The following is a 23617-nucleotide window of genomic DNA, read 5'->3' on the forward strand; positions in this document are numbered from 1 at the left end:
AGGCACCCAACCTCCGACGCTCTAGGGCGCGGGGAGGGCCGGGGGCGGGGCCGCGGAGGGGGCGGGGCCGCGGGGCCGGGGCGGGGCCAAGGGTCAAAAGGCGGAGGCGCGCCCAAGATGGCGGCCTCCATGTGCGACGTGTTCTCCTTCTGCGTGGGCGTGGCGGGCCGGGCCCGGGTCGCCGTGGAAGTCCGTTTCGTGAGCAGCGCCAAGGTGAGGTCAAGGCGGACCCTGCCGGGAGCCCCCACCCCGTCGGGCCTGGGAGACGGCCGCGGAGACCCATGCCCAGAGACTAGAGGCTCTTACACTGCTCGGATGCTGCGGTCCGGCCCCTGCTAGTGGACCGGGGCTCCCTGTCTGCTCGCGTGCCGGGGCTCCTGGAGCGGTCACGCGGCGCCCTCGGCCCCCGGGCTCCGGCGCGTGCCCCCTCCCAGCTGACCCCGGCCTGCCAGCCAGCGGATCTGGTACCGCTGCACTGGGTGGGATCTGGGGGGCCCTGGCCCTGCTGGCCTAGTCTGGGGTCATGCTGCTGGGTCGCGGGAGTGATGGGTGCGGGCATGCTGGGCCGAGGAAGCCGGAATATAAAAAAGCATGGAGATATGGGTGGGAGACTGAGGAGAGAGAGGCCAGGGCCCTTCATGCAGGGTCTTGGAGTGCTAAGGAACTTGGACCAGAACCCCAACGCTGGAAGAGCGTTTGAGATGTTTGATTGCTAGAGTGACGTGATTTCGTCGTTCTTATTATTGTTTTTAAGGTTCGTTGCAGAAGAAAATAGAAAATGCATGTGAGAGCCCGGCGTGGTGGCGCACGCTTGTAATCCCTGAGCTTGGGAGGCTGAGACAGGAGGATCGCACAGGTTTGAAGCCAGCCTCAGCTACTTAGTGAGGCTTTCAGCAACTTAGTGAGACCGTGTTTCCAAATAAAGAATAAAACAGGTCTGGGAGTATAGCACGGAAGTAGAAAGCTTCTGGGTTCCACCCCTAGTACCACCAAAAAAAAAAAAAAAAAAAGTATAAAATAGGTCTGGGAGTATAGCCTGGAGGTAGAAGAGCCCCTGGGTTCCACCCTCAGTACCACCAAAAAAAAAAAAAAAAAAAGAAAAAGAAAAAGAAAAGAAAAAAAAAAGGAAATGCATGTGAGAAAAATAAAGATAAAAATAATTCACAATCCTGTACTTGTGTAAGTATGTGTATATTAAAATCGCTTTTTTAGATACTACGTCTTTGGTGCAGCAGCGAGTCCTTCAATATTAATAAACTTGTTTTTATGTATTAATTTTTGAGATCTGGATAATCACCTACTTCATGGGAGGGCCACAGTTCACTCAACCAAACCCTTATTTACGGGCCTTTTCTGTTGTGTCTGTGCATACATCCTTCTGTTCTTTCCAGCACTATGTTCTTTACTAGTTATCTTTGCCAGTTGACATGTGCAAAATGGTATTGCTTTGTTCTCATTTACATTTCTTTGGGTAATGGTGAGGTTGAATAATTTATAATGTGTAGTGACTGTGTGTATCCTTGGTCCTTGCCCAAGACGTTAGCCCTCTAGTCATCTGTCTCTGCTGTCAGCATCTTCATATTGATCCAGTTTCCCAGCCCAAGCTTCCCGTGCTCTCTTTTTGCTCCAGAGGCATCTGGAGCACTCTTCTCCCAGGGGAAAATAGCTCCTCCCCCCCCCTCTCTCTCTCCCCCCTCTCTCTCTCTCCTCTCTCTCTCTCTCTCTCTCTCTCCCTCTCCCCCTCTCTCTCTTCTCTCTCTTCTCTCTCTCTCTCTCTCTCTCTCTCTCTCTCTCTCTCTCTCTCTCTTTCCCAGGGGCATTCTACCACTGAACTATACCCCCAGTGTTATTTTTTAATTAATTAATTAATTAATTAATTTATTTATTTTGCAGTACTGGGATTGAACCCAGGAGTATTCTATCTCTGAGCTATACCCCCAACCCTATTTTATTTTTTATTTTTTATTTTTATTTTTATTTTTTTGGTGGTGGTACTGGGGGTGGAACCCAGAGGCTTTCTACCTCCAGACTATACTCCCAAACCCATTTTATATTTTATTTGGAAACAGGGTCTCACTAAGTTGCTGAGAGCCTCACTAAGTAGCTGAGGCTGGCTTCCAACCTGCGCGATCCTCCTGTCTCCGCCTCCCAAGCATGGGGATTACAAGCGTGCGCCACCACGCCCGGCTCTTATTTTGAAAAAGTATTTCACACACCAGGCGTGGTGGCGCAGGCTTGTAATCCCCTTGCTTGGGAGGCGGAGACGCTGGTTCCAAGCCAGCCCCGTTGGCTTAAGAGACCCTGTTTCCAAAAATAAAAAAGTATAAAATAGGTCTGGGAGCATATCCCAGAGGTAGAAGGGCTTCCAGCAACCCCAGTACCACCCCCTCCAAAAAAAAAGAAAAGAAAAGAAAAAGTATCTAAATTGCAGAAGGCCTCATTAAATAGCTGAGGCTGGCTATGCACCTCCTGTCTCAGCCTCCCAAGTACTAGGATTATAAACTGAGCCATCACACCTGTTCCTATTTTTATTTATTTCAAAACAGTGTCTCACAAGTTGCAGAGTGTCTCACTTAAGTAGCTGAGGCTGGCTGTGAACCTGTGATCCTCCTTTCTCAGTCTCCTAAGTACTGGGATTACAAGCAAGTGCCACCACGCCTGGCCTTGCCCTCTCTTCTTGTGCTCCTAGTTGCTAACATCTAGAGCCTTTAGTGCTCCTGGGTGGCCCCTAGTTTGATGATGTCTCAGTTCTTCACTCCTAGGGAGTGATACTCACTTTTATCTTCCTTAGCCTTGTCCCTATCTCTCCATACCCTCACCGCCCCGCCTTTTTGGGTCCTTGGGTTGGAATGCAGGGGCATTCTACCTCCAAACTACACCCCCAGCTCTATTTTTTTATTCTTTATTTTGAAAGAGTCTCACTGAGTTCCAAAGGACCTCACTAAGTAGCTGAGGCTGTACACCGATCCTCCTGTCTCAGCCTCCCAAATCCTGGCGTTTGTTCTCTCCCTTTTTGTGGTACTTGGCACTGAACCTAGGGGCATTCTACCCCTGAGCTATACCCCCAATCCTATTTTATTTTTTATTTTGAAACAGGCTCTTACTTAAGTTGCAGAGGCCCTCGCTAAGTAGCTGAGGCTGGCTGTGAACCTGTGATCCTCCTGTCTCAACCTCTCAGTACTGGAATTACAAGCATGCCCCACCAAATCACTTCTCTTTTCATCACTTCAACTCTTCTCCTTGCCTAGCTGTCTGGTCCCAGCCTTTTATCAAGACCCCAGCGGGTCACCTTTTCTATGCTTATACCTAATCTGCTGCTGGACAGAATCACATACACATCTGGACTTGAGAGCGAGATGAATTGTCATCAAGTGAGATTGGTATATGATTTTTTTTTTGTCTTTGTGCTGTCTTCCTCAGGTTACCACATGAGGGTTATGCTTGGTTTAGAGTAAAATTAGAATTATGTATTCTTTGAAAGTCTGAGAGAACTGTCTCACAGTATTGTGGGGGTAGTTTTCGATCACTTTTTATTGCTTTTCTAGATATTGGCAGGAGTGTTTTTTTTGTGTGTGTGTGTGTGTGTTTGGAGATGGAACCCAGGGGCATTTGACCTCCGAGCTACACCCCCTGCCCTATTTTTTATTCTTTATTTTGAAACAGGGTTTCACTAAGTTGCAGAGGGCCTCACTAAGGAGCTGAAGCTGTCTGTGAACCCTGGTCTCAGCCTCCTGAATGCTGGGATTACAAGCGTGCACCACCACTCCCGGCTGGCAGGAGTGGTTTTCAAAAATTTATCAACTCAGCCCGGTGTGGTGGCTCACGCTTGTAATCCCAGCATTTGGGAGGCTTGAGACAGGACGATCCAGGTTTGCAGCCAGCCTCAGCTACTTAATGAGGCCCTTTGCAACTCAGTGAGACCCTGTTTCAGAACAAAAAATAATAATAAAAAAATAGGTCTGTGGGTGTAGCTCAGAGGTAGAATGCCCTGGGTTCTATCCCCAATACCACAAAAGGAAAAAAAAAATTATCAACTGGCCAGGCACGATGGTGTACATTTGTAATCCCAGTATTTCGTAGGTTGAGACAGGAGGATCTCAGATTCAAGACCAGCCTTGTCAACTTAGCAAGACCCTTTCTTTTGGTGGTACTGGGGTTCCTGGAAGCCCTCCTACCTCCAGGGTACACTCCCAGACCTATTTTATACTTTTTTTTTTTGAAACAGGGTCTCCTAAGCCAGTGCGGCTGGCTTCAAACCTGAGCTATCCTCCTGTCACTGCCTCCCAAGTGCGGGGATTACAAGCTTGCACCACCACGCCCAGCTGCAAGATCCTTTTCTAATTAAAAAATAAAATAGGAAGCCAGCATGGTGGTGCATGATTGTAATCCCAGCATTCAGGAGGTGGAGACAGGAAGATCATAGTTCCATAGTTCACGGACAGCCTCAGCTAATTAGTGAGGCCTTTTGCAACTCAGTGAGACCCTGTTTCAAAAATAAGGAATAGCCAGGGGTGGTGGCCCATGTAATCCCCGCGCTTGGGAGGCTGAGACAGGAGGATTGCATAGGTTCGAAGCCAGCCTCAGCTACGTAGTGAGGCTCTCAGCAACTTAGTGGGACCCTATTTCCAAGTAAAATATAAAATAGGTCTGGGAATATAACCCAGAGGTAGAAAGCCTCTGGGTTCTACCCCCAGTACCTCCAAAAAAAAAAAAAAAAAAGAATAAAAAATAGGGCTTAGGGTGTAGCTTGGAGATAGAATGCCCTTGGTTCCCATCCCCAGTAACGCAATAAATAGACAAATAGGGCTGGGCTGGGAGTGTAGCTCGGAGACAGAATACCCTTGAGGTCAATCCCCAGTACCACCAAAAACCATTTTTTTTTAATTAGTCACTATGCTAGGGATGTGACCAGTTGGGACAGAAACCCGACCAGGTGCAGTGGAAGCTAGCTGAAACGCCATAATGGTGTACACTAGCCAGAGCTCAGCATGGCTTACACCAGACCAACTAATTTTGTTTTCTATTTGGATAGAGGGTCTTACTAAGTTGCTGAGAGCTTGCTAAGTTGCATGGGCTGGCTTTGAACCTGCAGTCCTTTGTCTCAGCCTCCCAAGTACTGGGATTAGAGGCATTATAGGCATGCACCACCATGCCAGGCTGGGCTTTCTTCCCTTTTTTTTTTTTTTTTTTTTTTTTTTTTGGTGGTACTGGGAATTAAACCCAGGGGCATTCTACCTCTGAGTTACTCTCCCAGCCCTATTTTATTCTTAATTTTGAACAGAGTCTCACTAAATTGCGGAAGACCTCAAGAGTTGTTGAGGCTGGCCACAAACCAGCAATTCTCCTGTCTCAGTCTCCTAAGTACTGGGATTACAAGTGTGTGTCACCACATCTGGCTAGAAAACATCTTTTAATAAAAATTTAAAATTTACAAATGGTCATAGAGTTTTGCCTAGTCTTAAGACTTCTTTTTCAGCCAAATGTGGTGGTACATACTTGTAATACCAGTATTTAGGAGGCTGAGATAGGAGGATCACAGGTTTGAGGCCAGCCTTAACAATTTAGTATGACCCTATTTCCAAATAAGATAATAAAAAGGGTGGGGAAGCTGGATGTGGTGGCGCACGCTTGTAATCCCCACACCTGGGAGGCTGAGACAGGAGGATCACAGGTTCAAAGCCAGCCTCTGCTACTTAGTGAGGCTCTCAGCAACTTAGTGAGACCCTGTTTCCAAATAAAATATAAAATAGGTCTGGGAGTATAGCCCGGAGGTAGAAGAGCCCCTGGGTTCCACCCCCAGTACCACAAAATAAAAAGAAAATAATTTTTTTATTAGGTTGTTTCAAGATTAAAGGCTTGGGGGTGAGGCTTCAGGAACAGTCATGGGTGTCCGTGGCTTTGTTCCTACTGTGTTTCACCTGTCCTGTTCTACCATTAAGTGGCTCCAAGAGTTGTTCACGGGGTTGAGATTTGTGGCCCACGGGTTGCCGTGGGTCCTGGGCGGGCCTGTTCATTTTTGTTGTTCTGAGTTTGGCAGAGGAGCTATCCTGCCAGAATGCCTGTGCTAAAAAGAAACAGGAACGCCGGGCGTGGTGGCGCACGCCTGTAATCCCCGCGCTTGGGAGGCGGAGACAGGAGGATCGCGCAGGTTCGAAGTCAGCCGCGCTGGCTTAAGAGACCCTGTTTCCAAATAAAAATATAAAAAATAGGTCTGGGAGTGTAGCCCAGAGGTAGAAGGGCTTCCAGGAACCCCAGTACCACCAAAAAAAAAAAAAAAAAGAAAAAAAAAAAAAAAGAAACAGGAGCACTCAAGAGGCCGCAGGGGCAGGCTGCTGTGCTGGCTCCCTCCCCAGCCAGGCCTCCCGCTTGCTGCAAGAGGCAGGCGCAGCCAGAAGTGGGTTAGAGCCGCCTCTGCAGAGGAGGCTGTTGTGGAGGCTGCTGACCGCCCTCCCTGAACCCTCAGAGACAGCGGCCTCTGCTCGAGGGAGGCATGTGGCTGAGGTATGAATTATGTCCCTTCCTAGAGCCATCCTGCTCTTCTCTGTCCTCTTAGGGAAAGGGGCTGTTTGCCACACAGCTGATCCGAAAAGGAGAGACCATCTTCATAGAAAAGCCCTTGGTGGCGGCGCAGTTTCTTTGGAATGCACTTTATCGCTACCGAGGTGAGCGCATCCTGCCTATTCCTCATGGCTGCTAGGCCCAGTCACTTTTGTGCGTGGAAGAGAGCCACATACACGTCTACTGGCTGATGTCTCTAGGACTCTGGGTGTTGGGAGGAAGTGCTGTCTTTCTCTGGAGAGCTGTATCTGAGAAGTACACCTGTGGCCACTCAGACTTTGGGGCCGTGCTCCTCTGACGTGCTCCTGGAGAGGTCTGTCACTCAGGCAGAACTCAGAGTTGGCCTCAGAATAGGCATCTAGATGTTATGCTGAAGGGCAATCTGCCAGTGTGTCCCCCTCAGATGTGACTCTGTGACCCTTACTCAAAGAAGCCTAAGGTAGGAGTTAGAGTAAGTAGGATTGTTGGCCACATGCCTTTTTCACACTTCGTAAGCTAGAGACAAACCATAGAGGGAGGACCAGTTTGCTCTGGAGAGTGGAGAGAGCCTCGTTTGTGGCTGGTGGGGGAGCACGCAGACTGAGTCTGAATGAGAAGCAAGGGGGCAGAAAGAAGGGCCAGGGGTTCTAGAGAGGGATGAGGGGATCATCCACTTTTGGATGCATAGAAGATCCACTCATTCATTCACTCCATCATTAATGTCATTCATTCACTTCCCAAACTTCTGTGGAGGGCCTACTGTGTGTCGGGGACACTGGGGACACTGCTATGCAAAGGACAGGTGTGCCTGCTGCCTTGGGACACTTACATTGCCATGTCTGGCTTCACCCCAGCCTGTGACCACTGCCTCCGGGCACTGGAGAAGGCAGAGGAGAATGCCCAGAGGCTGACTGGGAAGCCGGGCCAGGTCCTACCTCACCCGGAGCTGTGCAGTGTGCGCAAGGAGCTGCACCAGATCTGTCCCCACTGCCAGGTGAGCATCCCTGGGAGGCTCCTGGAATAGAGTGGGCGAGGGAGGCCTTAGCGGATTCCACACTGGGAAGACAGGAGCCCAGACAGACCTGGTCAGGGCCCCCGAGAGCCAAGAGGTAGGGCAAGACATTGAAAGGGCCTAGAAGAGCCGGGCATGGTGGCACACACTTGTAATCCCAGCATTCGGGAGGCTGAGACTGGAGGATCTCAGTTCAGGGACAGCCTCAGCTACTTAGAAAAGCCCTCTGCAACTCAGTGAGACTCTGTTTCAAAATAAAGAATAAAGCCGGGCATGGTGGTTTTATGCTTATAATCCCAGCATTTGGGAGGCTGAGACTGGAGGATCTCAGTTTAGGGACAGCTTCAGCTACTTAGTGAGGCCCTCTGCAACTTAGTAAGACCCTGTCTCAAAATAAAGAATAAGCCGGGTGTGGTGGCGCACGCTTGTGATCCCCGCGCTTGGGAGGCAGAGACAGGAGGATCGCATAGGTTTGAAGCCAGCCGCGCACGCTGGCTTAGGAGACCCTGTTTCCAAATAAAAAAATGTAAAAATAGGTCTGGGAGTGTAGCCCGGAGGTAGAAGGGCTTCCAGGAACCCCAGTACCACCAAAAAAAAAAAAAAAAAAAAGAATAAAAAATAGGGCAGGGGGTATAGCTTGGAGATCGAATGCCCCTGGGTTCCATCCCCAGACCCACAAAAAATAAAATAAAATAAAAAATAGGGCTAAGGGTGTAGCTTGGAGGTAGAATGCCCCTGGGTTCCATCACCAGTACTGAAAAGAAAGAGAGAGAGAGAGAAAGAGAAAGAAAATAGAAAATGGTGGTGAGAGTTTGCTGCCTTCTGGGGGGCCTGGCAAGGACTCTCCCTTCTCACTAAAAAACTTCCCTATGCTGTGGCTTTATAAGCCAGAGTTAGGTGCCCTCCCTTGCGCGCCAGAGCACCCTCTGCTTTCTCGTCTCACAGCACCTCTGAGCTCCTGCTCAGGGCAGTTTGTGGAAAGAAGAGGTGAGTACACCCTGGGCTACTTGGGCTTGCAGCCTCCGCCCCATGGCCAGGTCCCAAGGTGCTGACTTTTGCCCCACCCAACAGGTGATGTACTGCAGTGCAGAATGTCAGCTGGCGGCCGCAGAGCAGTACCACCGCGTGCTGTGCCCAGGTCCCTCCCAGGATGACCCCCTGCATCCTCTCAATAAGCTGCAGGAGGCATGGCGGTAGGTCTTTTCCTTTCTTTCCTTTGTCCTTGCCTCCCTGCCTGGGTTCAGCAGATGTTGCCAGTTTTCTTTAGTAACCACCTCCTAGATTTTCTGTTAAAAAAATCTTAGAATTTAAAAGAAGACTTGTGTTAAATTCTAAGATTTAACAGAAGTCATGCCACACACATACCTTTAATCTGGGCTGCCAGTCCACCATCTTCAGCACTTGACACACACCCAGAAAGAGTCCTGTTAATCCCATGGGGGCACAAAATCTGCCCAAGTCTCACCAGGCCTTTCTCTTTTTGGTAATTGATGGAATTAGTAGGAAAGTTTCTCTGTAGCAGCCAGACTGGGCTTCTCAGGGCTTAGCCACTGGGGAAGGAATTTCTAGGCCAAACTCATTTTCTCTTCCCAGGAGTGTTCACTACCCTCCTGAGACCGCGAGCATCATGCTGATGGCCCGGATGGTGGCCACAGTGAAGCAGGTGAGCCCATCTGACCCCTCGCCACTCAGCCCTGGGTCTCAGTCTCCTCCTTGCCTCAAGGCCTGAGCTCAGATAGTCACTTCTGGGCTTCCCAACGGAGAGCTGCTTGCTGTGGAAAGCTTTTGGAGTATGCTGGACATGAATCAAGTGTAGGGAGTCAGGGCTTGTTTTGCTTCTATGCTTTGATCTATGAGATGTCTCATGCAGTAGCAATTCATGCATTTTATTTATTTACTTATTTATTTATTTTTATTTTTTGCGGTACTGGGGATCGAACCCAAGGTCATTCTACCTCCAAGTTATACCCCCAGTCTTATTTTGTTAATTCATTATTATGAAACAGGGGCTCACTAAGTTGTAGAGGACCTCACTAAGTAGCTAAGGTTGGTTGCAAACCTGTGATCCTCCTATCTCAGACTCCCAAGTACTATGATTACAAGCATATGCCACCACACCTGGATTTTTTTTTTTTTTTTTTTTTTTGGGTGGTACTAGGGGTGGAAGCCAGAGGCTTTCTACCTCTGGGCTATACTCCCAGACCTTTTTTATATTTTATTTGGAAACAGGGTCTCACTAAGTTGCTGAAAGCCTCACTAAGTAGCTGAGGCTGGCTTCGAACCTGTGTGATCCTCCTGTCTCAGCCTCCCAAGCGTGGGGATTACAAGCGTGCGCCACCACGCCCGGCAATTTTTTTGGCAGTACTGGGGATGGAACCCAGGGGCATTCTACCTCCAGACTACACCCCCAGCCCTATTTTTTATTCTTTATTTTGAAACAGGGTCTCACTGAGCTGCAAAGGGCCTCACTAAGTAGTTGAGGCTGTCTGCAAACCACAATCCTCCTGTCTCAGTCCCCTGAATGCTGGGATTACAAGCATGCACCACCACACCCGGCTCACCCCTGACTATTTACTTATTTATTTTTTGTGGTACTGAAGATTGAGCCTATGGTCATTCTACCTTCAAGCTACATCCAAGCCCTATTTTATTATTTTTTTTGAAACAGGAGTCTTACTATTTGCTGAGGCTGTCCTTAAACCTGAGATCCTTTTGTCTCAGCCTCCCAAATACTAGGATTATAGGCATGCACCACCATGACAGACTCGTACATTTGATTTATAAAGCACTGCTTTTTGCCCCCCCCTCGGGGATGGTATTTTTAACATTAAGTGAAAGAAGCCACTTTAGCCCCCTTTTATCAATATTGTCATTCCTCAGCTTCTCTCCCCTGTTTTCTGAGTTTTTGAATTGACTGGCCTGGCTCCTGCTGGGAAAATGCCTGTGTGGGCAGTGGGGAACAGGGGAGTCTCAGGCAGAGGCAAGGACCCTAGAAACTCAAGTGTGGGGTCGTTCCCTGATGGCAGGGGCTGTGTAAACACGCTGCCTGTCCCATGTGAGTAGGATTGGCACTAAGGACATGGGTGTCACAGTGACCCTTAGGTATGCGTATCTACTACAGGCTAAGGATAAGGACCGTTGGATCAGGCTCTTCTCCCAGTTCTGTAACAAAACGGCCAATGAGGAGGAGGAAATTGTCCACAAACTTCTGGGGGACAAGTTCAAGGTTAGTCTCCTCCAGACCTACTCTTACCCCTTCCCCTCCCACATAGCCTGGGATGTCTGTGGCTACCTGTGGGGAACTCTACCTTTGGTCTCTTTCTAGCTACGGGAGGGGGTTAGAACCTAGGCCCTAAAATCAATTTGGAGGACTTATATTCTTGTCACTATCGAACTTTGTGTCCTAAGGTGACACAGGAAGGGATGGTGACAGGAAGGAGGGTTGGACGCCTTGCCTTGGAGGGATCTTTACACGGTATAGGAAGGCGAGCCCTTGTCAGCAGGTAGCAGTGGGCAGATCAGGTACAGTGGAGAATGGAGAGCTGGGGGTTCACAGAGTCGGGGAGGGTGTGAAACTGCCAGTCAAGTCCAGATGCCCACCGAGGACAGCACATCTTCACGCACAGCTCCCGAGGGCAGGGCGTCTGCGTGGAGGGCACGTGTCTGGGTGAGCCCCTGCAATGAGTTGGAAGAAGGCAGAATGGAGCTGAACTGGAGGCCAGTTCTGAGGAGCCCCAGGGGAGGTGGTGAGGAGAGGCCATCTGTGTCAGGTTACTTCAGCCACGCGGGTACAAGCGCTGCTAAATGGAGAAAGTTTGGGTTCACCACCTTGGGTTGGAGCAGGCCAAACAACTGCCAGAACTCTCTGGAGATGAGGACTCTGGCCTTCCTTTGCCCCCAGGAAAAGCTCAGTCTATAGAGTTAGTCCTTTCCCTTCCCTCGCCTGACCTGGGCTCCGCCTGGGGGCCAAAGGCAGATCCCCAGGCACGCAAGTTCTCTCCCTGCTTCCCTAAACCAGGGCCAACTGGAACTCCTGCGCGGGCTCTTCACAGAGGCCCTTTATGAGGAAGCTCTGAGCCAGGTGAGTGTGGGGAGGTGGGACTAGTGGCCTCCTGGTCACTACAGTTTTCCAGGAGCAACTGGATCTGCATCTCCTCCTGGGACAGCTGAGCCAAAGCCAGCTTGGTCTTTTAGAGTTGGGATGGAACGTTAAAAGTCTTCCAGAATAGAGTTGATTAGGAAGTGGCTATAACAATATAGATAATATGTGTATAACTATAAACTATATATATAGTTATCTTTATCTTTTTTTTTTTTTTGGTGGTACTGGGGGTGGAACCCAGAGGCTTTCTACCTCCGGGCTATACTCCCAGACCTTTTTTATATTTTATTTGGAAACAGGGTCTCACTAAACAGCTGAGGCTGGCTTTGAACCCGTGCGATCCTCCTGTCTCTGCCTCCCAAGCGCGGGGATTACAAGCGTGCGTGACCACACCCAGCTCTATATATAGTTTTATATATATATATATATATATATATATATATATATATATATATAAAGCAACATAGCAGGTGGCTCTAATCTGAGTGTCATCCCTTTTTCTCTCCCACAGTGGTTCACTCCAGATGGATTCCGGTCTCTCTTTGCTCTTGTTGGGACCAATGGTCAAGGAATTGGGACCAGGTTAGGAGGGAATATTTCAGAGCTGTCAGCTGATCCCTCCGGGCCAGGGCGGTAGGAGTTGGTTGAGGAAGTTAGCTACAGCTTTTTTCAAGCCTGGGGTGGACTAGGATGTGACTGGCCAGAATGCTAACCACGTGGTGGTGGGGAGCTGGAGAGAATGAGGCCATGCAGCCTGCTCCTGGGAGCCTTGGGGTTGGGAAAGAAGGGTCTCCTGCCCTGGATGGAGAAATGGGTGGCAGTGGGGGACCCTTCTGCCCGAGCTTAACTTGCCTGGAGGTGGAGAGCCCTATGACCTGGGCCTTCTCCTTTCCAACCACTGTCTGCCTGGACACCAGCTCCCTGAGCCAGTGGGTCCACGCCTGCGACGCTCTGGAGCTGAAGCCTCAGGACCGTGAGCAGCTAGATGCCTTCATTGATCAGCTGTACAAGGACATCGAGGCAGGTTGGTGAGATGGGTGATGGCCTCACCCAGCCTGGGGGACACCTCCCCGGTTAGATGGTGGACACAGTCATCCCCCAGGGAGCTCAGAGGTGATGGCAGGGGAGGCAGTCCCGTGTGTCTGCAGGAGCTTCAGATTTGTCCACAGGACACGCTGAGGAGGAATGGCCCTGAGGTCCACCCAGAGGCTCAATGTGGGAGGAGGGGGAGTGCCAGACAAATAGGGTCATGTTTTAGACAGAAGAGCCAGGCTTGTGCCTCAGAGCAGCAAGTTTAAGTAAAATGTGGGGCCTGGGTGCATTAGTGTGGTGGGGTGGCAGGACAGTGGAGCTGGTGCCTGTCCTTGTAAACCTAGTTTTCTTCTCCCACTTGTAAAATGGGTAGGACAACGTCTGCATCTTACTGTATTACAGCAACCGGCGAGTTCCTTAACTGTGAAGGGTCTGGCCTCTTTGTGCTTCAGAGCTGCTGTGAGTCCTGTGTGGAGGGATGGGCCCGTCCTTTCTGCTCTTGCCATCTGGCCACCCAGAAACAGTTCATCTTTGGTCTTCTTAGGCTGGCAGGGTTGAGTTTGGGAGAGGGCTTAGGGCTGAGCTTCCTTGGGGATTCTTATGGGCCTTTATGATGCATTATTTCTTCATTCATCTATTTATCCAACTGCTAGTGTTTTTTTTTTGTTGTTGTTGTTGTTAGTGCTTTTTGTTTGTTTGTTTTTGCAGAACCCAGGGCCTCATGCATGGTAGGCAAATGCTCTACCACTGAGCTATACCCACAGCCTCCTACCTGTGCTTTAATAGATGCTTATGTATAAAACCTCCAAGTGAGCTAGGCCCTATCTAACGCAGGCACAGAGCGCTGCTTCTTGCAGAGGGAACCGTGGGCTTTGTGCCTTGTGGGATACAGTAGGAGAGCATTGGGAGAGTCCAGGCAGCCTGTAGGATCCTAGGTGGAGGGAGCTCAGCTAGAAGGCGCGTGTCCTCGGCACGTGACAGGGAGAACCAGGAGCAGCTCCGACAGCTGTCTTTTCCAGATCTCACCCTCCTGCACCCTGGTTTTCTCACTGCACACAGGGCCACTCTGTGCCTCCCAAGCTAGGTACCCCGACAGCCACATCAGCTGTTACCTGATGTCTGACAGCAGCAGCTGAGTTCAGTGGTCTGCTGTGGGCATCCTTTCAGAGCCCTGGCCTTCCTGCAGTGAAATGTTGGGAACACATCAGAGAACAAAGTTGCCTAGTCTCAGGAGCTTAGAGTGCGGAGTGATGTGGCAGTGGGTTGTGCTGTGCACTGGGGTCTTCAGGAGAGAGCATGGGTGGGGAGGCAGGAAAGTCGGGGCTGAGTACCTCTGCTAAACCCCTGCCAGGTTCAGGGAGCAAGAAAGGGAGGGACCCAGTGCTCCGTAGAGTTGAGACCTTTTTTTTTTTTTTGCCAGTAATCCTCATTATCTGCTTCTTGTGATCCAGGCAACCACAGCTGTGTCCCCAATGCAGAGACCTCCTTCCCAGAAAACAACTTTCTTTTGCATGTCACCGCTTTGGAGGATATTAAGCCAGGAGAGGTAAGGGTCAGGGCCATGGGGGTTGGAGGAGGCCTAGCAAGTTCTCTCCAGGCATCAGGAGCAGCAGTGACTGCAGCCTCTTAAAGTTCAGGCTGGAGTCAGATCCCTACTTGTCCCAGGCCTTGGCCTTTATGCCCATGGGCATGTACTAACCCCACCATACTTCTTCAAAGGTAACTTCAGAAAGCCTCAGAACAGTGTTTGAGGGTCAGCTGTGTGCCCAGTTTCCTGCCTGCAGCCACCTTTTGATCAACAGATGTGTAGCTCCTGAGAAAACGAGAAGTAGTTCGTTGTGGCTTGGGCCACACAGGGCTAGTGTGGGTCCTGGCTGCGAGCACAGTGCACAGAGCTTGGTTGAATCTTCTTGCCAGGCATGTAGCATTGCACCAAGACAACCTCTGATCCCAGCCACAGCCTGTGGCTGTTGACTGGCTTTCTCCATGGCCCTAAGCTAACTTCTGTCTCCTCGGCCGCAAACAGGGGTTGTGGAAACCTCATAGTGCTGGTGTGCTGAAGGCATGTGGGAATGGATCAGGGTAGTGCATGCCTTCCCTGAGGGATAGTGGTTGAAGACTGGGCATGGGGAGGCCCTTATCCTATCTAAACAGGGCACAGACCATCTGATCCCCTCTCTCCCCTGCCCCACAGGAAATCTGTATCAGCTACTTAGACTGCTGTCAGCGGGAGCGCAGCCGCCACAGCCGCCACAAGATCCTCAGGTGCCCTGGGATGCGGTCGGGCAGCTGGTTTCTGGGGCCCTCCATCCCAGTGGTGCCCAACATCCACCCTCACCACCCCCCATCCCTGCAGGGAGAACTATCTGTTTGTCTGTTCCTGCCCCAAATGCCTGGCAGAGGCTGACGAACCCAACGTGACCTCAGAGGAGGAGGAGGAGGAGGAGGAAGAGGAAGGAGAGCCGGAAGATGCAGAGCTAGGAGATGAGATGACTGACATGTGATGCTGCCCTGCCCAGATGGGCCCTGCTAGGAAAGGAGCTGTTCCCCCAGAGAAGAGGCGTGGCAGGCACTCCCTGTCCCATCGCCTGCTCCCCTCTCCAGCACTCTGCCGGAGGGCCAACAGGCTGGACTCTGGCCCCGCGTCCCCACTGACCTCATGCCCTGACACTGCTGCTGAATTGGCTCAGGCCCTGCTGCCACCGAGCCTTGCAGAACTGGCCTCCCCGCGGCTACTCCGCGGTAGACATGAGGGGCGGGGCCCAACAGTGTTTCTTCCCTTTGACCAACACTGGTCCTTCTGCCTGAGGCTTCTCCCCTCCCAGCTGGCTGTTGATTTATTTTGAGGGGGTAACGAAGTTGCAAATCTGAGTACAGACTTTTATTACTGAGTGGAGAGGGGAGGTGTTGTGGCGCCTCAACTTCCTGGCCTTTCCCTGCCCCAGCTGCAGCTGATAAGCCAGTGGCCTGCCTGCTAGCCCATCAGGGAGGGGTGAGGAGGAGGGCCTGGGACCTGCTCTCCGCTCTGAGGCTGGGCTGGGGGATCATCTCCCGTGGAGATTAACCCCTTGTCAGACCCCAGAATCTGCCCATCGTGCCTTGCCTCTCAGGCCCTGGCACAGTGGCTGGCCCGTGGAGTATGGAGGAAGCCTCTGCCTTCCTCAGGAGGGGTGCTTGGGGGAGCACCACCCTTTCTCACACCCTCTGCCACTGAGGACTCCAGCAGAACGGCTGAGACCTGGGGGATGACGACCCTGTGCTCCTTAATTTAGAATTCTCTATTCTTCCCTGGGGCCAGTTAAAATGAGTCAGTGAAGGGCTCTCCTGCTCTCAGACTCCATCTTTAGGGCCTCTATAGAGGAACATTGAAGTCTTCCAGAAAGCCACAGGAGCTGGATTAAATACTCAAAGATTCACCATGACTGTCCCTCCTTGTCCCAGATGAGCACCTCTCACTCTTGGGTTGAGTGTTATGTGAATTACGACCGTCACTCCTGATTGCTTCCTGCCTGTAATACACAAGGGCATCACATCCCCCTGCTGAGGAACGCCAGGGAGGACGGGAGCCACCCACAGGCCCTTTCCTGGATCTTGGAGCCAGTGGAAGCTGCCTGTGTGGCCCCTCTCTTATCAGGCGTGTGCTCCTTCACAGCAGCCGGCAGCCCTCTCCCACCTTGCCTGCCCACTGTTCTCAATAAAACGTGAGTGGTGACAGGTCTTTGCGGGAATGCTTTGTGAAGAACAGCTGGGCAGGATGCCCCAGATTCACAGCAGCCATGCAGGGGTTACAAGGACACAAGTTAGATCAGGCAGTGGTGGCAGATGGGAACTCCAGGCTCCCCAGCTTGGGCTCATCTCTGGTCTCAGCAATATTCCGTTGTATAAATGTTCTCAAGCCAGAACAAGGTCCTCAGATGTCCAGTTTTGATCCCCAGTACTAAGCTACAAGATGAGTGTTCCCTCCAGAGGCTTGAACTACAGTTCCCTGGGGCTTCCTCAGCAGAAGGCTGTGCTTGGATGCAAGGCTAGCAGTCTGAGCACTAGTCCTAAAAGAACTTTGGCCAGTCATTGTCTTCTCTGGGCCTCAGCTGCCTTCCTTCAGAGTGACTATATGAGACTGGAGGAGTGACTGGAGGTCCCTCCTAACCCTGTGTGTTTTTATTCTAGGACACAGTTGCAGTCCTGATAAAAAGCTTTATTGCTAAAAAGTCAGTGAGGGTTTATTGAGTCCCCAAACACCAGTTCTTAAATGACTCCACAACTGCCATGAAGTCATTGTGAGACGACCCTAGTGGGGAGGCCGAGCCAGGTGGGATGTGATGGCTCACAGATGGTTCTCAGGCTGCCTGCCTTTAGCTCCTTTTGTTCCAGATTCTAGCCAGAAGCCCGGGACCTGGCTCTTTCCTCTTCCTGTAGCATAAGTCATACTTGGAGGACCTGGGGAAGGGACAGCCAGCAGTGTGGCTTCCTTCCCTTGGTGTCCAAGGCCCAAGCCCTTTTTCTCTGCCTGGCTCCACTTGTCCCCAGATGCTACCCCCAATTCCAAGTAGCAGAATTCCTGGGTTTCCCTTTCCCAGCCCAGAGTCACTTATGGCTGGATTGTGGGACCAGTTCTTCTACCAGAATGTCCAGGGAGGTTGCAGCAGCTCAAAGGTGGGGATGCTGGTGACATTGACTGGGATGGAAATGATGGCCCATGGCAGCCCATGCTGTTCCAGGGAGCGACGGATCATGTAGCTGGGAGGGCATGAAGAGAGGTGGCGATGGTCAATTTCTCAACACCCCAACATGCCCCACTTTCCCCACCACTCTGGGAGCTCCAGAGCCTGGCAACATTTTTTGCCCTCCAACCATGGTACCCCCAAGATGAGGCTTGTAGAAAGGGGCTGGTGATTACCCTGGACCTCCCCAAGTCATGGCACCAAGCTTGGTGCTGGTACAGCCAGAGACAAGGAACCCTCACCCATCTCGGCCGAGCAGGAAGAGAGCGGGGATGTCAGCTGTGCGCTGGGTACTGTCTTGGATCATCTCCACATAGAAGCTGTCATTGTCAACCGCGTTGTCAGAGATGATCACGGCCCGCCCACCATGCTCCTGTACCACACGAGTCTTAGAGAGGAAGGAGCAGCCCCTGGAAGAGGTGGTGACGAGACTTGCTTTAAAGGGTCATAAATACATAGCCAAAAGCATAGATAATTTTGTGTGTATGTGTGTGGTATAAGAATTGAACCCAGGGCATTCTACTACATTCATATATTTGTATGTGTATGTGTGCGTGGTGTAAGGAGCCCACAACTTAGTGAGATCCTGTCTTAAAATAAAGAAAAAAATAGGGTTGCGGGTGTAGCTTTGAGGTATAATTCCCCTGGGTTCAATCTCCAGTACCACAAAACAAAACACCACTACCACCCATGATCTCAGATCTGCCCTCTCTGCCGCACCTGCCCACTCCTTACCCCCTTTCCACCAGAGCGATCTGATCCTGGATGAAGAAACCGTTGCTGAGTTCCCCACAGGCCTCTGGAGGTTCAGCAGGGACCAGGTGAATCTGTTCATACCTTGTGTGCTGAAAAGTGTTCAGATATGTGGACAGGTGAGAGTAAGGAGATGCATCTTCTTTGTGACTAGATTGATGATCCCATCTCTTGTATATATGTGTGGTATTGGGGATTCAACCCGGGGCATTCTACTACTGAATTATACCCCCAGCCCTATTTTACTATTTTGATTTTGAAATAGGGTCTCACTAAGTTAATACATGCTGGCTTAAAAACTGCAGTCCTCATGTCAGCCTCCCAAGTACTGGGATTATGTGTGTGTTACTGTGCCTAGCTTGATAATCCAGTTTTACTGGCACCTATCATAAAAGGTGAAGAAAATGTGGTTTCTCTGTTGCTGGATACTTGAGCCTTAATTCTCATGAAGGCTTGTCTAATTGTTAACCCCTCCCTGCCTTTCTGTGAGATAGGTGAGTGGGTCAGACCCAAGGTGGGGGGGGGGCAGGTACCAAAGGTAGAACTAGCAGGGCAATCTGGTACCCTTGCTTTTTCTTTATTTCATGTCCCCAAAGAAGACAGCTTGTCTTAGTATGATCAGGGGAGCAGCTGGAAATGCTTCCTGTCTGTACTGCAGCTCCTGGAAGTCAGAGATGAACTCTGGTCCCTGTCCCAGCACTCAGATGGGATGGAGAGAGTCACTACCTCACTGAGGCAAGGGGGGGGGGGCTAAGGATCAGAGATCAGGGGTGTCCTCAAACTTACAAAGATGCCACCGAAGTCCTTGGCAGGTGTGGCAGTGAAGATGTATCGAATATCCCCAGGACTTAGCACTTGGAAGTACAAATAATCATGGATTCGTAAGCCTGAAGGATAAAGAGTACAGATGAAAAGCCTCCCAGAAACAAGCTGGTTCTGGTTCAGATCACAGACCGTATGTTCTTGATTGGGCTGGCTATAGTCTGGGCCCAGGGGTCCAGCTTCGGCTGAATGGGTCCTCTGTGGGGATGATGGATGGTTTCTGCCTTGGAGAAGAGAGCTGATGCAGAGTTAATAGCCTCAGAGATTTATATCTGCTGCTGCTGCTGCTGCTGCTGCTGCTGCTGCTGCTGCTGCTGCTGCTGCTGCTGCTGCTGCTGCTGCTTTTAAGGGTGAGCCAGGAGGACTGAGCACTCTGAGGTCATCTTTGCTCTAAAGTGGACCTGAGAATTTCACAATGGAGATGTAGTAGCCCGGGCTAAGGGTGAGCCAGGAGGACTGAGCACTCTGAGGTTATCTTTGCTCTAAAGTGGACCTGAGAATTTCACAATGGAGATGTAGTAGCCCGGGCTAAGGGTGAGCCAGGAGGACTGAGCACTCTGAGGTCATCTTTGCTCTAAAGTGGACCTGAGAATTTCACAATGGAGATGTAGTAGCCCGGGCTAAGGGTGAGCCAGGAGGACTGAGCACTCTGAGGTTATCTTTGCTCTAAAGTGGACCTGAGAATTTCACAATGGAGATGTAGTAGCCCGGGCTAAGGGTGAGCCAGGAGGACTGAGCACTCTGAGGTTATCTTTGCTCTAAAGTGGACCTGAGAATTTCACAATGGAGATGTAGTAGCCCGGGCTAAGGGTGAGCCAGGAGGACTGAGCACTCTGAGGTTATCTGAGAATTTCACAATGGAGATGTAGTAGCCCGGGCACACAAAATTCTCAGTGAAACTCAGAAGCTGACTCTGGTCCCACTGCCATCTCTCTAGTTTCAGCTTCCTAAGTGGTTTACCTGCCTCCATTGGCATTTCCCTCCCTCCCTCCTTTTTTTATTTTTTATTTTTTATTTTTTGAGAAAAGGTCTCAAAGGATCCTGCTGTCTGCCTCCATTCTTGCTCCCTAAAGTCCATCCCCAAACAAACACCAGGAATCTTAGCAGTCGTGACCTTATCACCACTCCCAGGGCTTCAGTACCCTTCAATGAGTTCACTTTGCACTTAAGGTCTACACTACTCCCTGTGGCCTACAAGACCCTGTCTCTGACACCCGGCCACTACAGCATCATCCCCTGTGGTCAAGCTACACCAGCCTCCTTTCAGTTTTCAGTTTCTTCACTTATTTGGGACTTCCTGCAAGTTGTTTCCTCTACCTGGAAGGCTTTCTACTCCCACACCACTTCCTCTTTTTTTTTTTTTTTTTTTTTCTCCAGTACTGAGGATTGAACCCAGGGGCATTCTACATCTGAGCTACACCACCGGCCCTATTTTTTATTCTTTATTTTGTAACAGGGTTTCACTGAGTTGTGGAGGGCCTAAGTAGCTGAGGCTGGCCACAAATCCCACCCCACTTGTTTACCTGGCTCACATCTAGTTAACTTTCAGGTCATAGCTAAAGGATCTCTTTCTCAGAGAAAGCTTCAGCTTCATAACTGCTCACTCCTTTGCTTACTCAAAATGTCCTTTTTCCAGTTGATTTGTTTTTGTGTGTGGTACTGGGGATGGAACCCAGGGGCATTCTTCCTCCGAGCTACACCCCTAGCCCTATTTTTTATTTTGAAACAGGGTCTCACTGAGTTGCAAAGGGCCTCACTAAGTAGCTGAGGCTGTTCGCGAACCGCAGTCCTCCTGTCTCAGCCTCCCAAATGCTGGGATTACAAGTGTGTGCTACCATGTCTGGCTTTCCAGTTGATATTTTATTTTATTTATTTTTTGGTGGTGGTACTGGGGGTGGAACCCAGGGGCTTTCTACCTCCAGGCTATACTCCCAGACCCATTTTATATTTTATTTGGAAACAGGGTCTCACTAAGTTGCTGAGAGCCTCACTAAGTAGCTGAGGCTGGCTTTGAACCTGCCTGATCCTCCTGTCTCAGCCTCCCAAGCGCGGGGATTACAAGCATGCGCCACCATGCCCGGCTCCAGTTGTTATTTTAAAGATAATTTTTATTTACAGTATTCATAATTTTAATGTCTGCCTTCTCCGTCAGGGCAGAGGTTTTTGTTTGTGGCTTCATTCAGTGAGGAATTTCTGATGCCTAGCACAGTAACTAGGATATGGCGGGTGCTCAGTAAATGTTATTGAACTGCCAATCATTTTGGGGCATAGAGACTTCTTAACAGCATCAAAGTCTAATGGTTTGCTGGCCCTGAGTCCCTGGATTCCTCAGCATGGAGATTTGATAAATACTGAAGGATGGAAGCTGCTGCCACAGGTTCTTTAGTCCATAAGCTACTAGCCACGACTGTGCCAGGGTTGGGACTGATAGTGACCCTACCTCTCCTTGTCTCCTGCCACCTAGAAGTGCTGTATGAGCTTGGCCTTTTTGTTCTGGGAGATTCCCCATCAGATACAGATGCATTCCCAGGAAGCCCTGGTGGATTCACATGAACACCTCCTCCTCACACACACACACATGCCAGCATGGCCTTTGCACGTGCTTGTCTGTGTAAGTTATAGATGTACAGGTGTATATGTTCCTGTGCTCGTGTAGGTGTAAGCGGATTGTGTACGTGGGTGCTTGTGGATGTGAATGTGCGTATAGGAATGTTTGCTTCTGTATATGTATATGAATGCTAACATACATGTCTCCAGCTTGTGTCTCCAGCTGCCCCCTGGGCCTCCCCCGGGTCGCACCTCACGTCCCCCGGGGTTGGCCTTAGTGTGTGTGGCGGCGGTTCGGGATGACCTGCTTCGACGTGGGGAGCTGAGGATTCAGAGCCCGGCCTCGGTCTGCGCCCAACTCATATCCCTAGGGAATAGCATCCCCTCACTCTAGCCTCCCTTCTCTGGACCTAGCTACCCTCGGGACGCGGGGTCCCCAAGGTGACCCGCGGCCCCCAGCCCGACACGCGCGCCAGCTAGACGGCCAAGCCCGCCCCGCCCCGCCCGTGGCCGCTCACCGTGAGCCGCGATGCACGCGGGGAGCCACAGCACGAGACACCACCAGCCCGCGGCGCCGGGGACCATCTCCAGGGCCCGGCCCGGCTCCGCGTCTCCTGCCGTCCAGCCGCGCGTAGCTCACCGGACTTTAGCCTGACAGCTGCTCCGGCCTCCCGCCCACAGACCCGCTTCTCCCGCTGGTTGGCGGACAGGAACGAGGTCCACGGCTGATTGGCTCCGACGCCTGCCCATGTAGCCGCACTTTCCGCCTCTGCGCCCTAGCCCACTTCCTATTGGCGGAGACAAGTGGGGCCGAGGGCTGATTGGCCTAAACTCTTTTAACAGCAACTGCTGGCCCTCACCCCAGCCCTGCCCCCGCGTTTCTTGGTATAGATTCGACTTCCAGACCTCGCTGGCAGTGGGAGCGCCTGGAGGATGGGAAAGTGGTGGGCGGCCCGCAGCGATCTCTTCAGCTGCAGAAAGTTCCGTCCTAGGCTCTTGGGATATTGGTCAGATCCTCCCCGCAGCCGCCTCGCCCGACGACCCTTTGCCTTCTCCCAGCTGTGTTTTCCTCCTCCCCATCCGCTCCTGGGGAAGGCATTCGTGCAGTGCCCGGGTAGTTTCCCGCCCAGTTCCATCCCCTGGAGCGCTCACGGTGGGTAGGCTTGATGCACCCCACCCACAAGGAGGCTCTGGCCAGGGCAGAACCAGACGACAGTCTTTGGGGCCAGTTTCCTACGTCCACTTCGCTCTCACTCGCTATGCATCTTTGACTGCTTTCTCTTTTTTGGTGGTACTATACTAGGGATTGAGCCCAGGGGCATTCAGCCTCGGAGTTACACTCCCAGCCCTATTTATTATTATCATTATTATTATAATGATAATATTATTTTGCACTACTGGGGATGGAACCCAGGGGTATTCTACCTCCATGCCACACCCCCAGCCCTATTTTTTATTCTTTATTTTTGAAACGATCTCACTGAGTAGCAAAGGGCCTCACTAAGTAGCTGAGGCTGTCTGTGAACCGAGATCCTCCTGTCTCAGCCTCCCAAATACTTGGAGTGTGCTCCACCACGCCCGGCCCTAGCCGTTTTCTTCCTTTCGTTTTGAGGATTGAACCGAGAGGCATTCTACCTCCAAGCTACACTTTCAGCCCGGTTTTATTCTTATTTGGAAACAGGGTCTCACTAGGTTGCTGAGAACCTCGCTAAATTGCCGAGGCTGGCTTTGAACCTGTGATCCTCCTGTCTCAGCCTCCCAAGTACTGGGATAGGATCACAAGTGTGCACCACCACACCTGGCTTGCGTGTGTGTGTGTGTGTGTGTGTGTGTGTGTGTGTGTGTGTCACTGGAGATCGAAACCCAGGGGCATTCGACCTCTGAGCTACACTCCCAGGCCTATTTTATTTTTATTTTGAAATAGGGTCTCACTACTTGCTGAGACTGCCTTTGAACTTGCAATCCTCCTGTCTTAGCCTCCCAAGTACTAGGATTACAGGGCATGTTCCACGACGCTTTTTGTTTTTAATCAAAGTCTCGCTATGGCCGGGCGTGGTGGCGCACGCTTGTAATCCCCACGCTTGGGAGGCG

General features: G+C 51.0%; 2 protein-coding genes across 3 annotated transcripts; one reads left to right on the plus strand and one right to left on the minus strand.

The window, feature by feature from the left end:
• Positions 1-117: 117 nt before the first annotated feature.
• On the plus strand, positions 118-15187 carry SMYD5 (SMYD family member 5; the record flags this gene model as incomplete). Its single annotated transcript, XM_080711394.1, has 13 exons — positions 118-213; positions 6554-6662; positions 7392-7531; positions 8621-8742; positions 9143-9212; positions 10671-10775; positions 11568-11630; positions 12163-12233; positions 12569-12675; positions 13086-13142; positions 14135-14229; positions 14878-14948; positions 15040-15187. The coding sequence occupies 13 exons, from the start codon at positions 118-120 to the stop codon at positions 15185-15187; spliced, it is 1254 nt and encodes a 417-aa protein (XP_080567520.1).
• A 2112-nt stretch (positions 15188-17299) lies between these two features.
• PRADC1 (protease associated domain containing 1) lies at positions 17300-22111 on the minus strand (the record flags this gene model as incomplete). 2 transcript variants are annotated; one of them, XM_080711190.1, is made up of 5 exons in its annotated part: positions 17300-17420; positions 17647-17814; positions 18140-18249; positions 18944-19044; positions 22045-22111. In XM_080711190.1, 5 exons carry the CDS (start codon positions 22109-22111, stop codon positions 17300-17302), a joined length of 567 nt encoding a protein of 188 aa, XP_080567316.1. The 2 variants fall into 2 exon arrangements, with proteins under 2 accessions (XP_080567316.1, XP_080567317.1); XM_080711191.1 differs by lacking the exon at positions 17647-17814.
• Positions 22112-23617: the final 1506 nt, after the last annotated feature.

Source organism: Muscardinus avellanarius, assembly GCF_963383645.1.
Source record: "Muscardinus avellanarius genome assembly, chromosome: 15".
Classification (NCBI taxonomy): Eukaryota; Metazoa; Chordata; class Mammalia; order Rodentia; family Gliridae; genus Muscardinus; species Muscardinus avellanarius.